At 42.6% G+C, this 17,099-nt stretch overlaps 1 protein-coding gene across 2 annotated transcripts in view; it reads left to right on the plus strand.

Moving 5' to 3' along the window:
- The first annotated feature begins 1,630 nt into the window (after positions 1–1,630).
- Positions 1,631–17,099, plus strand: part of LOC115169440 (MAM domain-containing glycosylphosphatidylinositol anchor protein 2) — a 345,934-nt gene continuing 330,465 nt past the window's right edge. For both annotated transcript variants that reach the window (XM_029725099.1, XM_029725179.1), the window contains exon 1: positions 1,631–2,727. In XM_029725099.1, the coding sequence (XP_029580959.1) occupies positions 2,655–2,727 (73 nt within the window). In that variant the 5' untranslated portion in view covers positions 1,631–2,654. The remainder of the gene's footprint in view (positions 2,728–17,099) is intronic.

The following is a 17,099-nucleotide window of genomic DNA, read 5'->3' on the forward strand; positions in this document are numbered from 1 at the left end:
GGTTACTACATGATTCCATATGTGTTGTTTCATAGTTTTGATGTCTTCACTATTATTCTACAATGTAGAAAATAGTAAAAATAAAGGAAAAACCCTGGAATGCGTAGGTGTGTCCAAACGTTTGACTGGTACTTTAAATGTGATATAATGTACAATACATGATATTAATCCTTTTTTTAGCCCCCTAAAAACCGTGTGAAAAATGTAATAATAATAAAGATACTTTTAGAGCAAAACAACATAACAAAACAAGAGATGACAAGAGATGACGCAAACAACTGTCAATGTCTCATGAAAGAGAAAAGCATGATGGTTTTAAAGCTGATCTTGTTAAACAACAAGAGAGAGATGGGGAATATGCTGTAGTTGAGACTGTTTATAGTCGAAGCTTCAGCCCTAAGCTCTTTCTCAAGGCCATGCTGTCTCTGACTATTGAAATGGAAATAATGCATCTCACACAGACAGATGTAGTCATTATCTTATTATGTCCAAGTTGTAGTTAATTTATGGCCATTAGAGGGCGCTGCTTACATAACGTCTATGGTCTCAGTTTCATCAAGGGTGACAAGTCTCTCTCCATCAATACACATTCATTTTGCTCTCCATCGATGATGTGGAGAGACTGGTAGCCTATTTGTAAACCAACAGCAGTTGCGGTGTTTTCGAAAATACTGAAATACTGAAAATACCCAAAATGACAGATATCGCCTAATAGCAGCACATCATTATGGCATCAGTTGTTAGAATAACTGTATTCATAGTAGACTCTGATTAGCATAATGTTATGCCGCATTCGTCTTCTTTACAATAGGCCTATCCCTTTGGAGTGTCCGTATAGTCAGTATATGACAGACTTCGTTTAAAAAGAAAAAGAAAACATAGTCAAGGCCTGGGAACACAAACTTTTATAGAAAGCTTCTTCATGCTCCATCACCCTAAAGACGTGTGTGTGTGTGTGTGTGTGTGTGTGTGAGAGAGAGAGAGAGAGAGAGAGAGAGAGAGAAAGAGAGAGAGTGAAAACGTGAGTATGTAAGCATTCACATTCTCTGCAGAATTAGACGTTCTCTATGGGATAGGGTTAAAACATGAACGTGTGTGTGTGTGTGTGTGTGAGAGAGAGAGAGAGAGAGAGAGAGAGAGAAAGAGAGCGAGAGAGCGAGCGCTAGAAAGAGAGAGAGCGTGAAAACGTGCGTGAGTGCGCGCACCAGTTTGCATGCAGGTGTTTTGGGGCTGTGGTCTTCTCCTCCTGCCTCTTTGCAGCAGAAAAGTAGGGTGATGTAGCATGAATATATATCTCGTTTGAGACCCCTGTAGACCCATGACAATTCTGAAAGTTACATCAGTAGCCCTTTTGTACTGCCAATCACCTGATGAAGGCTACAATCAAAGAAAGAGCTTTCACTATAGAGAAGGGAATAGATATGTTGGAATATGACTGGTCATCTCGAGATGTTTGCTGTTGATTGCAGAGTTCAGTTATCTCCACTGAATCCCAATGAGTCTCTCTCTCTCTCTCTCTCTCTCTCTCTCTCTCTCTCTCTCTCTCTCTCTCTCTCTCTCTCTCAATCCAGCAGCTGCGCTCACACACACGCCTCGCCCGACGCTGTGTGTAGCCTTCCATACAGATGAGGGCTGGAAGTCACGCACTCTTTGACGTAGCGAGAGACCGGTTGCAGTGCCGCTCGGTCTCTGTAGCAGCGCAGCACGTATTGCGCAACGTGACTGACGCTCAGGTAGCCGCCAATCCAGCCGGTAAAACACCGTTATCCTACAAAGTGGGATTGGGAAGTGAGCCGACGAGAAGCTCCTCATTTTATTCTACACCAGAATCATCGCAGGAATCTCTCCCTCCCTATACCGGACTCACCCACCTCTACACCCCACCAGAGATGACTCGCGCACGGTGTTGGAAGTCGTGATGTAGCCGTTAGTGAGCGAGCGCACCAGCTAGCCCCTGAAGCAACATAGCGGTTCAAGAACTCAACGGCTTGTAGCAGCAGGCAACCGTTTTTTTCCCCGAGCAGCGAAATTGCATAGAGTCTCGATGGGATTCAAATGACAGCGCTTTTAACACTTGACAGTTCATGTATTCTATCTAAACAAGACATGACAACCACTGGAACCGCTGAGGAGCCATGTCCCTGGATATCATCTCAACCATTGTGCAGCCAGGAGCATCAGTTTGACCACTCAGTGAGGAGCTCCGAGGCTATCACCAACGTGACGGACGGGACTGAATAGACATCATTATTGGGTCCCACCTACCTGAAGCAGCCTATTCGATCCACTGTCATCACTGACTGTCTTTGGGCTAGGGCGGTAGTCTTCTGCTGTGCACCTTCTCTCTTCCCTGGCTCTCTGTTTGCTACAGAACCGCCAAGACATCCACTGGCTCAGTATACAAGCAGCACACCGCTTTTGCAAATTAATTCGTCAGCATTTGATTTATTGTGACAGTGTACTGAGGTGAAAACGCGCCGTTTAGCTTTTGGCGTTCATAAATGACCGTTGCAACGCATTCAGAACATTGGAGGATTGGAGCGGCAGTGGTGTTCTATCTATACACGCGAGTTCCATCGCTTCTCCAACCTCTCGTCAACCCGGAAAGGACTTCTTGCCTTTGAGAGCTGGATATGTTGAGACTAACGTAAAGGATGGATCTAATAATATCTGTTTTGGGGATCCTGACGCTGTTACTGGAGGGCATCAGTTGCCAAGGAGTGTACGGTAAGTGTGCCTCTTCCTCCAACAGGTTGCAAGGAACGTGACCTTGTAAGATTTGCGCCCATAATTGCAACTTTAATTGGGGTTGGGGCCACAAAAAAATCGGAACTCATCTTGAGGGGCTGCAGTGGTTCATTGGTCTGCAGTTCTACAGCCATTTTTCTGCAATTCTACACATTTTGCCATAGGGTGGAGACAATTTTTTGCAGTTTTTAACATGATATCGAATTATCAATGAGACCCCGATTGGTAGTTTGACCATGCTTACTACACGTTTAGATAGCTGGCCACTAGACTCATTTACCAATCTAAAACATGTTAGCTGACATGGACTAATTGAGTGACTGTCAGTGATTTACATAACAATAGAAAAACTGCTGATGCACAAACACATTTTGAAATTGCACCTTTTGTATTCGATTATTCTAACGCATTTGAGTTCCCCCCCAAAAAGTGCAAAAAAAAGTTGGGGGATAAATTGATCAGCAGGCCTACAAAAGGGAGGAGGTGTCACGGGCCGCATGCTAGCCGCCAGTGCATTCTCAATAGAAACATAGTGTTGCTGTTGCACGAGGAGTTGAATTATTATATTATATAAAAAAAAAATATGTTTTACCTTTATTTAACTAGGCAAGTCAGTTAAGAACAAATTCGTATTTTCAATGAAGGCCTAGGAACAGTGACTTAATTGCCTTGTTCAGGGGCAGAACGACAGATTTTTACCTTGTCAGCTCGGGGATTCGATCTTGCAACCGTTAGTTACTAGTCCAACACTCTGACCTCTAGGCTACCTGCCGAATGAATGACTTATAGAAGAGAGAGCCACGAGCTGTCTATCAACCACTGGTTAGTGACCCGCACCAGGTTATTGAACAGCGAATATATCACAAGCTGTCAAATTCTCATCTACTCCATCACAAATTATTTCTGGTGTTCTAATATAGCTAAACGATTATCACAGTCGATTGGTTTCCTTCGTTGTTGGTGACGATATGATATGTAGATGTTGATTCATCTTGAGGGCTTCTACGTACTGCCAAAATAAAGGAGCTGCCAGAACAGCTTCAAAGCATCTTGGCATAGATTCTACAAGTGTCTGAAACTCTGTTGGAGGGATGTGAACATTCCTCCACAATAAATAGACAAAATAATGGGCAACTTGGCCTTTTTATACATGACCCTAAGTATGATGTTAATTGCTTAATTAACTGAGGAACCACACCTGTGTGGCTGCACCTGCTTTGTATCCCTCATTTACTCAAGATGTTCCTTTATTTTGTCAGTTACCTGTATCTTACCCATGTGTATAATGTGTTACGTTTCTAGATTCAGACAATGTCGCCGTCACATTGGATCGCATTGAGCGTCTGTCAAGATCACTTTAATGTATAAAGATTTGGTATTCACCAACATGAATGCTATTTAAATAATGTACTGTATAAGCATATCACACACACACACACACACACACACACACACACACACACACACACACACACACACACACACACACACACACACACACACACACACACACACACACACACAGAGGAGTGTTCAACCAGTGGCACTGATGCTGCCTGGGCTGAAAAGACGTGTGTTGACAGCGGAGGTGCACTCACTGTTCTATGGCATTAATATGAATCATATGAGCGAGTGAAGCCACCTCACCCCCGAGCAGAGCTGGATACATGGGGGCAGACACCACTGACCTGCAGCTGTTGCTACCAGTGGCAGTGACCTGAGAGAATATTGTAGACCAGAGTGAAAGCTCTGGTCATACCAGGGGTTCAGGACTGTATGATGGATACTGGTGGTAAGCAGGCATGCTGTGTACTAGTGGCATTATCCAGATTAGAGGTTCAGTGAGACTGAGGGGTTCAATAGAGACTGGTTATGTGGATGTAATACATGACATTACCAAGCAGGCATGTACAGTGCATTCGGAAAGTATTCAGACCCCTTGACTTTTTTATTTCACATTGTTTGTAACTCATTTTGTACATAATGTTGCTGCTACCATCTCTTATGACTGAAAAGAGCTCCTGGACATCAGAACAGCGAGTACTCACCTCGAACTGGATGAAGATTTTTTCTTTAATGAGTACAACAGAATGGATATACTGCTCTCTCGAGACCAGGCCCAAATCCTCGTCATCCGCGTGAAGAAAAGACAGAGAAAAAGGGGGAGGAGGGCAGGGTGCCTTGTGAGAATTTGCCGGCGAGTAGGCAAGCCAACACTACCCTCCGTATTATTGGCCAAAGTGCAATCATTGGAAAATAAACTGGACAATTTATGATTAAAACTATCTGACCCATGGGAGAGTAATATCTTATGTTTCACCGAGTCGTGGCTAAACGACGACATGGATAATATAGAGCTGGCTGGGTTTTACGTACATCGGCAGGACAGAGCAGCTACTGTGCGTCTAGTAAGACGAGGGGCGGGTGTGTGTCTATTTGTCAATAACTGTTGGTGCGTGATGTCTAATATTAAAGAAGTCTTGAAGTATTGCTCGCCTGAGGTAGAATACCTCATGATAAGCTGTAGACCACACTATCTACAAAGAGAGCTCTCATCTATAATATTCGTAGCCGTCTATTTACCACCACAAACCGATGCTGGCACTAAAACCGTAGTCAACGAGCTGTATAAGGCCATAAGCAAACAAAAAGTGGCGCTCCAAGTGGCCGGGAACATTAATGCAGGCAAATTGAAATCCTTTTTACCTCATTTCTACCAGCATGTCACATCTGCAACCAGAGGAAAAACAACTCAGATTACCTTTACTCAACACACAGAGACGCATACAAAGCTCTCCCTCGCCCTCTATTTGGCAAATCTGAACATAATTATATCCTCCTGATTCCTGCTTACAAGCAAAAGTTAAAGCAGGAAGCACCAGTGACTCGCTCAATACGGAAGTGGTCAGATGACACAGATGCTACGCTACAGGACTGTTTTGCTAGCACAGACTGGAATATGTTACGGGATTCCTCCAATGGCATGGAGGAGTATATCACCTCAGTCAGCGGCTTTGTCAATAAGTGCATCGATGACGTCGTCCCCACAGTGACTGTACGTACATATCTCAACCAGCTGCCATGGATTTGTAAGGGCCACTCCAATACCTTGACTTTGTTCTCCTTCAGCCATTTTGCCACAACTTTGGAAGTATGCGTGGGGTCGTTGTCCATTTGGAAGACCCACTTGCGACCAAGTTTTACTTCCTGACTTATGTCTTGAGATGTTGCTTCAATATATCCACATAATTTAGCTTCCTCATGATGCCATCTATTTTGTGAAGTGCACCAGTCCCCCCTGCAGCAAAGCAACTCCACAACATGATGCTGCCACCCCTGTGCTTCACGGTTAGTATGGTGTTCATCGGCTTGTAAGCCTCCCCCTTTTTCCCCCAAACAAAACGATGGTCATTATGGCCAAACAGTTCTATTTTTGTTTCATCAGACCAGAGGACATTTCTCCAAAAAGTACGATATTTTTCCCCATGTGCAGTTGCAAACCGTAATCTGGCTTTTATATGGTGGTTTTGGAGCAGTGGCTTCTTCCTGGCTGAGCAGCCTTTCAGGTTATGTTGATATAGGACTAGTTTTACTAGGGATATAGATACTTTGGTACCTGTTTCCTCCAGCATCTTCACAAGGTCCTTTGCTGTTGTTCTGGCATTGATTTGCACTTTTTGCACCAAAGTACGTTCATCTCTAGGAGACAGAATGCGTCTCCTTCCTGAGTGTATGACGGCTGCGTGGTCCCATGGTGTTTATACTTGCGTACTGTTTGTACAGATGAATGTGGTACCTTCAGGCTTTTGGACATTTCTCCCAAGGATGAACCAGACTTGTGGAGGTCTACACATTTTTTTCTGAGTTCTTGGCTGATTTCTTTAGATTTTCCCATGATGTCAAGCAAAGAGGCACTGAGTTTGAAGGTAGGACTTGAAATTCATCCACGGGTACACCTCCAATTGACTCAAATGATGTCAATAAGCCTATCAGATGTTTCTAAAGCCATGACATAATTTTCTGGAATTTTCCAAGCTGTTTAAAGGCACAGTCAACTTTATGTATGTAAACTTCTGACCCACCGGAATTGTGATACAGTGAATAATAAGTGAAATAATCTGTCTGTAAACAATTGTTGGAAAAATTACGTGTCATGCACAAAGTAGATGTCATAACTGACTTGCCAAAACTATAGTTTGTCAACAAGAAATTTGTGTAGTGGTTGAAAAACGAGTTTTAATGACTCCAACCTAAGTGTATGTAAACTTCCGACTTCAACTGTAAATACTACATTTAAATAAGTATTCAGACCCTTTACTAAGTACCTTGTTGAAGCACATTTGGCAGCGATTACAGCCTCGAGTCTTCAAGCTTGGCACACCTGTATTTGGGGAGTTTCTCCCATTCTTCTCTGCAGATCCTCTCAAGCTCTGTCTGGTTGAATGGGGAGTGTTACCGCACAGCAAATTTCAGGTCTCTCCAGAGATGTTCGATCGGGTTCAAGCCCGGGCTCTGGCTGGGCCACTCAAGAAGGACATTCAGAGACTTGTAACGAAGACAGTCCTGCGTTGTCTTGGCTGTGTGCTTAGGGTCGTTGTCCTATTGGAAGGTTAACCTTTGCCCCAGTCTGAGGTCCTGAGTGCTCTTGAGCAGGTTTTCATCAACAATCTCTCTCTGTATTTTGCTCTGTTCATCTTTCCCTCGATCCTGCCTAGTCTCCTAGTCCCTGCCGCTGAAAAACACCCACACAGCATGATACTGCCATCACCATGCTTCACCGTAGGGATGGTGCCATGTTTCCTCCAGACGTGACGCTTGGCATTCAGACCAAAGAGTTCAATATTGTTTTCATCAGACCAGAAGATCTTGTTTCTTATGGTCTGAGAGTCCTTTAGGTGCCTTTTGGCAAACTCAAAGCGGGATGTCATTGTGTGCCTTTTACTGAGGAGTAGCTTCTGTCTAGCCTCTCTACCATAAAGGCCTGATTGGTGGAGTGCTGCAGAGATGGTTGTCCTTCTGGAAGATTCTCCCTTCTCCACAGAGGAGCTCTGTCAGAGTGACCATTGGGTTCTTGGTCACCTCCCTGACCAAGGCCCTTCTCCACCGATTGCTGAGTTTGGCCGGCCGGCCAGCTCTAGGAAGAGTCTTGGTGATTCCAAACTTCTTCCATTTAGGAATGTTGGGGACCTTCAATGCTGAACACATTTTTTGGTACCCTTTCCCAGATCTGTGCCTCGACACAATCCTGTCTCGGAGCTCTACGGACAATTCCTTTGACCTCATGTCTTGGATTTTTCTCTGACATGCTCTGTCAACTGTGGGACTTTATATAGACAGGTGTGTGCCTTTCCAAATCATGTCCAATCAATTGGATTTACCACAGGTGGACTCCAATCAAGTTGTAGAAACATCTCAAGGATGATCAATGGAAACAGCATACACCTGAGCTCAATTTCAAGTCTCACAGCAAAGGGTGTGAATTCTTATGTAAATAAGGTATTTCTGTTTTTTTATTTTTAATACATTTGCAATCATTTCTTAAAACCTGTTTTCACTTTGTCATTGTGGGGTATTGTGTGCAGATTAATGAGGGGAAAAAATAATTTCCTCAATTTTAGAATAAGGCTGAAATGGAAAGAGAGCCTGTGACGTGACTTCCGCTTTCGGACGTTAACAAGACAACACTCCATCTTAACTCCTCCTCCACATTTACTGGATTGGTTGAACAGTGCAAAAGACAGTTTTTCTTTTCTCGTCAGGACCAGAAAGAAAGAAAGCCACTCAGGCGTGGTGATGACAACAATATGGTGATGCTATGCCATTATCCATGTTTAGGCACCATTCCATAGATTTGGTCTTATCCAAAGCCTATGGTGCTAGAAGGTGCATGGACAGGTTAGCTAGCTGGAAAAGAAGCAGGGAACACCTGTTGATTGATGATTTCTTACATTGTAATAAACTTGCAGTTAGCGCAACTTTACCCTCCTGCTGTGTTCTGGTCGAATTGAACCAATTTACAAGTATTCTCTCTGAAAAATGTAGTTCATTTAATCTGATTGTCATAAGGTTCCATGACTTTGTCCACACAGGGCATCTGAACACACAAAATACATTTTGATCATTTACATAAACATGTGAGTGTTTTATTGAACTTTTGTACACCTGTGGTGTTCCCGGTCATGACCGGTCATTAGAAATTAGTGGGTGAGACTACAATTAGTGTATAAAATTGAGTTCAGGCACATGGCCATTCATCAGATGGACACACTTCTTCTCCCAGACCCCCACATGCATGTGTGATCCATACATTGTAATCCATACATTGTGTGTTTTTTTGGTTGTCAAAAACGAGATGTATGAGCACAGGTCAATGAGGCCTACAGGCCATAAATAGCAAATAGAAGTTCAAAACTTGTAATGTTCACAAGACCTTAAGTTGATAAAAAGATCTTAACACAACGTCAGGTGATAATATATGTATTATTATGGATTTATAATTAGCTATAATGGGGCGGTCATTTTGGACCGGGAACACAGAATGAATTAACATGAAACAAACACAACAGGAGGGTTAAATTGGGCTATGACATGGTATGGTGTGAATGAATCCCACACACTGACACAAGAGATTGGTTCCTTTTGTTGTCACATTTGCACATGTTTTACCATATATTACAGTATAAAAGCCTATTCAAGACCTATTCACGATTCAAGACCTTTATAACACTGTCAATTTACCATCAGGATATTCTAAAGCCAATTACCTAATCCAAGATATACACAAGCTCTCTCTCTCTCTTACCATCAGAATTAATCAAAAGCATGCCATATCAAAGCTATTAACTCATAGGCCTTATAGCATTCTGCCATGATGTGAGCATTCTCTCCATACCCATGTACATCAACAGGCAGATCCTCCCTCATTAAATAAATAATGTCCCATAATGCTTGTTATGGAGCGCAGGGAGACTTCCTCCATGAGACTACAAGTCTGCCAATTGACATCAACACTGAACAGTAGCCCTCGGTTGAAGGAAGAGAGAGAGAGAGAGAGAAAGAGAGAGAGAGAATTCCTTGATGGAATTGTTTGTGCTCTTGTCTCTTCTGGTAAAGACAGAACAGAGGGAAAGAAAAGGGCTGATGACCAACCCGATTCCCCAGGGCAGAGCGGATGGGCTCATATATATTATCCCACATTGGGTAATGAGCAATCACATGCCTTCAATAGAGAGAGAGAAACACACAGTTGAAGTCAGAAGTTTACATACACTTAGGTTGGAGTCATTAAAACCACTCCACAAAATTATTGTTAACAAACTATAGTTTTGGCAAGTCGGTTAGGACATATACTTTGTGCATGACACAAGTCATTTTTACAACAAGTGTTTGCAGACAGATTATTTCACTTATAATTCACTGTATCACAATTCCAGTGGGTCAGAAGCTTACATACACTAAGTTGACTGTGTCTTTAAACAGTTTGGAAAATTCCAGAAAATGATGTCATGGCTTTAGAAGCTTCTGATAGGCTAATTGACATCATTTGAGTCAATTGGAGGTGAACCTGTGAATGTATTTCAAGGCCTACCTTCAAACTCAGTGCCCTTTTGCTTGACATCATGGGAAAATCAAAAGATATCAACAAAAAATGGTAGACCTCCACAAGTCTGGTTCATCCATGGGAGCAATTTTCAAAAGCCTGAAGGTACCACGTTCATTTCTACAAACAATAGTACATATGTATAAACACCATGGGCCCACGCAGCCATCATACCGCTCAGGAAGGAGACGCATTCTGTCTCCTAGAGATGAACGTACTTTGGTGCGAAAAGTACAAATCAATCCCAGAACAACAGCAAAGGACCTTGTGAAGATACTGGAGAAAACAGGTACAAAAGTATCTATATCCACTGTAAAACGAGTCCTATATCGTCATAACCTGAAAATATCGTACTTTTTGGAGAAATGTCCTCTGGTCTGAGGAAACAAAAATATAACTTTTTGGCCATAATGACCATCGTTATGTTTGGAGGAAAAAGGGGGAGGCTTGCAAGCCGAAGAACACCATCCCAACCGTGAAGCACGGGGGTGGCAGCGTCATGTTGTGGGGTTGCTTTACTGCAGTGCACTTTGCTTTGCTGGTGCACTTCACAAAATAGATGACATCATGAGGAAGCTAAATTATGTGGATATATTGAAGCAACATCTCAAGACATCAGTCAGGAAGTTAAAGCTGGGTCATAAATGGGTCTTCCAAATGGACAATGACCCCAAGCATACTTGGCTTGGGGTCATGGCTTAAGGACAACAAAATGGCTTAAGGACAACAAAATCAAGGTATTGGAATAGCCATCACAAAGCCCTGACCTCAATCCTAAAGAACATTTGTGGGTAGAACTGAAAAAGTGTGTGCGAGCAAGGAGGCCTACAAACCTGACTCTGTCAGGAGGAATGGGCCAAAATTCACCCAATTTATTGTGGGAAGCTTGTGGAAGGCTACCCAAAATGTTTGACCCAAGTTAAACAATTTAAAGACAATGCTACCAAATACTAATTGAGTTTATGTACACTTCTGACCCACTGACCCATTCTCTCTACTATTATTCTGACATTTCACATTCTTAAAATAAAGTGGTGTTCCTAACTGACCTAAGACAGGGAATTTTTACTTGGATTGAATGTCAGGAATTGTGAAAAACTGAGTTTACATTTATTTGGCTATGGTGTGTGTAAACTTCCGAATTCAACTGTATATTGCCTATAGAGAGAGGGTGGGGAGAAAGAGAGAGAGAGAGAGAGAGAGAGAGAGAAAGAGAGAGAGAGGGAAGAAGGAAATCCTTGGTGTCTTTTTAGAAACATTCACAAGGACTAAAGACCTATGTCCACCAGATGCATATGCGTTTTGTTTTGCTGGATTTCTTGCCGACATTTTCCGTACTTGACGCACATGTGCTTTTCAACTAGCTAAAAGCTAGCTAGTAGGAGTCTGTTTGTGTACTTCCATTTGTACCACTGCACTGTATAGCAACACACAAGTTTAAAATATTTAACGCATGTGGTACACAGAACGCACCGCACACCCAACGTAGCTCTGCTGACTGCTCCACTGACAATGAATGACTTCAGACCGGAACGCAAAGAGCTTAATGCATCTTGTGGACATGAGGCGTAAGACAACTAAAGGCTCATAACTCCCTATCCTCACTCCCCCACAGCTTATAATATGTGCATGCCAATGAGTGACCGCATCAGGGCTATATGCTAAAACAGACCAGTAGCTTGTAAACTAATACTTTTATGTGACGTGAACTTATGCGTTCATACACCGTAGATCATGCTCCATTATGTCGGGAAGAGCCTCTGGCGAAGGATGCAGCTCTTCAAAGCAGTATAAAACACACTTTCAGTATGGGGTTGTCTCCAGAGAAATGGGTATGAATGGAAAGTTCAAAGTCAACATTCAGAATTGAAGGTTGTCAAATGTCCATACTCAGTATTCTATTAATATGGAAAATGGGAAGAATTTGGTAAGAATGACATGCCATGGAAAAAATTGACAAACATTGCTCAGTCAGGGATGCCACAATGAGTGTGATGATTCTCTACGATGATACAAGATACCTTTCAAATAATGTATAATTTGTTATGATGATACTGTACATCATTCTACGAACTGAAGTATTCTGTTGGCTTTTTAGATGTCAGTCTGACTCTGTTTCAGTGTCGATATGATCTTGTAGCAGTCTGAGATGATTAAATGGCTCAGCCAGGTTCATTATTGAGTGCTCATGATGGCCGGTAGAACTGCTGGGCTGCAGTACACTATAGTCTCTCTCTCTCTCTCTCTCTCTCTCTCTCTCTCTATCGCTCTCTCACACTCTCTTTCTGTTTCTCTTTGTGACTCTCTCATTCTTCTCAACCTCTGTTAAAGGTCCCCAAACTACACACATCCCTGGGTAGCTCGTCTTTTCAGTTCGCTGCAGCTTGCGACTGGAACGAGCTGCAACAAACACTCAAACTGGACATCTCTTCATTCAAAGACTCAATCATGGACACTCTTACTGACAGTTGTGACTGCTTTGCATGATGTATTGTTATCTCCACCTTCTTGCCCTTTGTGCTGTTGTCTGTGCCCAATAATGTTTGTAACCTGTGCTGCTGCCATGTTGTGTTGCTACCATGCTGTGTTGTCATGTGTTGCTGCCATGCTATGTTGTTGTCTTAGGTCTCTCTTTATGTAGTGTTGTCTCTTTTGCCGTGATGTGTGTTTTGTCCTATATTTTTATTTAATTAATTTGTATTTTTAATCCCAGCCCCCGTCCCCGCAGGAGGCCTTTTGCCTTTTGTCAGGATGTCATTGTAAATAAGAATTTGCTCTTAACTGACTTGCCTAGTTAAATAAAGGTTAAATTAAAAAATCATTTAAAAAAAACTTTTCACTTGTCTTCTTTTGGTCTTGAGAGGTACAATAAGTTTCCTGTACCTCTGTTGGGACTGTCATCTTCCATTTCAAGTCACAAACTACAAACTCCCCAAAACACTCAAGTGGCAATTACTTAATGTGTGGTACATCTAAAGGATAACAAGAAATATGTCCTTCTTTTCTTGTTTTGAGGAACATGACTCTGTATGACATGATGATATGATAATGTAGCTGTGCATTAAAGTGAAAGTACATCTTCATCTGGAGATCAGTTTGTTCACTTTGCATCACAGTCTCTGACAGACAATTGCCTTGGGATGCTGAGCTTTGAGGTGCTCCCTCCTGATCTTGTCCCTCCATTGCTCCACAGAAGCAATTGAAATCCCCACCACCTCTTTCCCTCTCTTGCGTTGCTATTGAAGTCCCTGCGATTCCTGGGGTTTCTTTTCATGAGACTTGGTTCAGACGCTTGGACTTCTAAGCTATGCAAATGCATCCGCCAGTGAAACTAAAGCCATCTTTGTTGGTTCTCAAAAGCCTCCTCCACAGAGTCCTATATCAATTCTCTTGGATCGGGACCTTCACATTTCCTACCGTAATGAGATAACATTACTTGTTTCCTTTCTCGGACGTTATCTCTCTCTCTGTCGTAATCCTTCTCTCTCTTTCTCTCTGTCCCTGTCGATCTGTCATTAAATATTATTTGTCACATGCGCCAATTACAACAGGTGTAAACTTTACCGTGAAATGCTTACTTACGAGCCCTTTCCCAACAATGCAGAGTTAAAAAGTAAGATCTCTCTTTTTTCTGTCATTATCATTCTCTCCCTTTCCCCCTCTCTCTATATCTCTCCCCTCTCTTTTTCTCTCTCCCTTTTTTATCTCCCTTCCTCCCTCTCTGTCCCCCTGTCTGTACACTCAGCTGGCACAGAGCCCAGGAAGTGTGAATGGGAAAGGGGTGATAGAGAGAAAGAGAGAGTAAGAGAGAGGGGGAATGAGAGAGAGGGAGAGAGAGAGCGAGAGGGGGGCGGGGTGAGGGATGTTCTGTACAGCAGAGAGACAGTTTAGAGCAGTGAAGTGGTGGGCGTATTGGGGACTGGTCTATACCAGTGGCGTTCGGCACTGTTTAAGATGAGGGAAGATTATAATTTTTTAAAATGAGAATGGCCTTATTTCTATTACAGCATATTGGATGATTGTCATTCATATTCCATTCACCCAGCTCAATGTAACATCGATAAGTTTAGGCTACTACATGATACTCACATTTTCGCTATACCCATCATGAAGTTGCTACAACCTGGCCTATGAATGAAAGTTTACAACGTAGGTGAACAGGTCGAGATAATTTTAAATAATCAAGTTCACAGACAGTGACACATTCAATACCACCTTGCACACTCTTGCCTGTATCTAGCTTATCTAGGTTGTAATCATTAGTCCAACAGTTGCAAATTAGAGTTTCTATTGGACAAATTCAGGTATGTTTAGCCCCGTTTCATTCCGTTTGCTTCCAGTTGCTTCTGTTTAAGACATGTTTTTGATCAGAATCGGCGGAATGAATACACCCTTGATCACACGCAAACACAATTCACTTTCATAGCAGCCACATACAAACAGCATGATCACTTTACTAGTTGTATATATAATTCCTTCTCGCAACTATCTACACGTTCTCCTCCTCTCACCTTTTCCCTTCGATTGTGGACTTCAGTGCACAACACATCAGCTGTCTGTGACCAGGCAAAAAACCTTTCCAAGCCAATCCTTCATATCATGTTCGCTAACAGCTACACACAGCCTACATCATTGTCACGTCATAGTCAACATAGCTACTAGAACTAACGCGTTAGTAAACCCGCTACAATCATGCAGTACAGTGTACAGTCAGAAAGCAGTTTAGCAGTTACACCGGCTGCCCCGGTGGCAATAAATGAATAAAACCAAAAGCTTACCTTGCCTTGGAAGAGTTCCAGTGTTGGATAGCCATAGCCAGCTAGCTAACATAGCATCCCTCTCTGTTTGAGCCAGGTGTTTGTGTAAACTAGCTAGCTGCATTTGCTACCTAAGTGAAAGTGAAATTACAACAAATAAATACAAGAAACAAATATCTCTCTCTCGCTTCTTAATTTTGGAAGAAATGTATTTGTTCAAAACTGTTCAACCATTGTCTTTTTCTCTCTTTGAGTCACCTACTCACCACATTTTATCCACTGTAGTTCTAGCTAGCTGTAACTTATACTGTCAGTTCATGCTGCAAGAGCTCTGATAGGTTGGAGGACATCCTCCAGAAGTTGTCATAATTACTGTGATTGTCTATGGAAGGGGATGAAAATCATGAGCCTCCGACTACACCATGGTGCTACCCTACAGAGTGCTGCTGAGGCTACTGTAGACCTTCATTGCAAAACAGTGTTTTAATCAATTATTTGGTGACATTGTTTTATGTTTCACAATTTATATTTTTATGAAATTCACTGAGGAGGATGGTCCTTCCATTCCTCCTCTCAGGAGCCTCCACTGGTCTATACCCTTGGTGGGGCCTCAGATTGCAACTACTCTCTCATGCTGGGGAACGTACTCACACAGAATGTCAGCTCTCATTGGAGCCAGTCTTAGGAGATGACTGTGATCTGCAGTGCTGGGAATGCAGGATCCAGATAGCTACCAGTTCATACCTGATATTGCTTCTAGTCCCTCATCTGATGTGAAAGTTACTCATATTGAATGTCAGTTCACCCAAGACCCAGTCTTTGGAGTGTTCCCTCAGTATAATGTTGGAAAAACAGAAGCTAGGTAACAGCGAATCCATACATGACATGGTGGTCCGTATGTACTTAAAATTGCACTACTACCTTACCTGCTCTGTAACTTACTCATACAGAATTCCAGTCTCATAAGACCAATTCTAAGGAGAGTTCTGTGAAATGCTTATGCATTTTTGAGAGGCCTTTTTTGTGTGCTTATAACAATCTATATAGAGCAATCTCATTTGAATGGCAATCCAATGCCAATTCTATACTTCACTCCAACAAACTCTACACATGCCTTTCACAAGTATCAACTTCATAAAGCAATCTCATATGAATGTCAAATCAATACAAAGACTAGTACTTCCCAGCTAACAAAGCTTGTTAGTTGGACAGTTATTCACTCAGCTATAAGCTGAATAGATTCACATCTTAATGAACAGTGGAGATCAAATAGAATTGTAAATGCAGGTTAGCCATGCCCATAGTATCATTATGGTGATAGTAGCTTTTTGTTGCATCTGAAATCCCTCTTCTGCCCCTTTAATGTATTATTCTGAATGGAGATGTCTGTGCAAACCTGAACTGTCAGGGACTGCATTCAAACACTTATACTTACAAATCACAGAGAGACAGAGAGTTGATCTCAGGAGGTAGCTAAGTTAGTGGAACAGGGACACAGGACACCCTTTTAGTGATGCTGGAGAAATGCAGGGAGTGGATTAGATGACTCAAACGGCGCCACACAGCCTTCGACTGACTGTCACTCCTCCGGCCCACACAGGCATTCTAAGTGCTGCTCCTGTGAAGTGATGTCTGTTGTCATGGTGATGCTAGGCAAGGCACCACACTCCTATTCTCACATCCCCTGACTTCCCCTTGTTGCCTCGTTCCCTTACTCGTTCCTTCACTCTCTCCATCTCTATCTCGCTCTCTCTCTCTTTCTCTCTTTCTTTCTCTCTTTCTCTTCCTCCCTCTCTCCGTTGCTCTCTATCGTTTGCTGTTGCATGGCAGGGAATCAATCGCTGAAACAAATGTGAAGTGATTGCGGCCTTAAAGCTCCTCACAGCAGCAGCCTCCCACATGTGCATTAGCACAAGAGATTGCAAAGAGAGAGAGAGAGATGTAGTGAGAGAGAGAGAGAGAGAAAGAGAGCGGGAGCAGAAAAAGAGAGGGGG

The sequence above is a fragment of the Salmo trutta genome, chromosome 1, assembly GCF_901001165.1.
Source record: "Salmo trutta chromosome 1, fSalTru1.1, whole genome shotgun sequence".
NCBI classification, from domain to species: Eukaryota; Metazoa; Chordata; class Actinopteri; order Salmoniformes; family Salmonidae; genus Salmo; species Salmo trutta.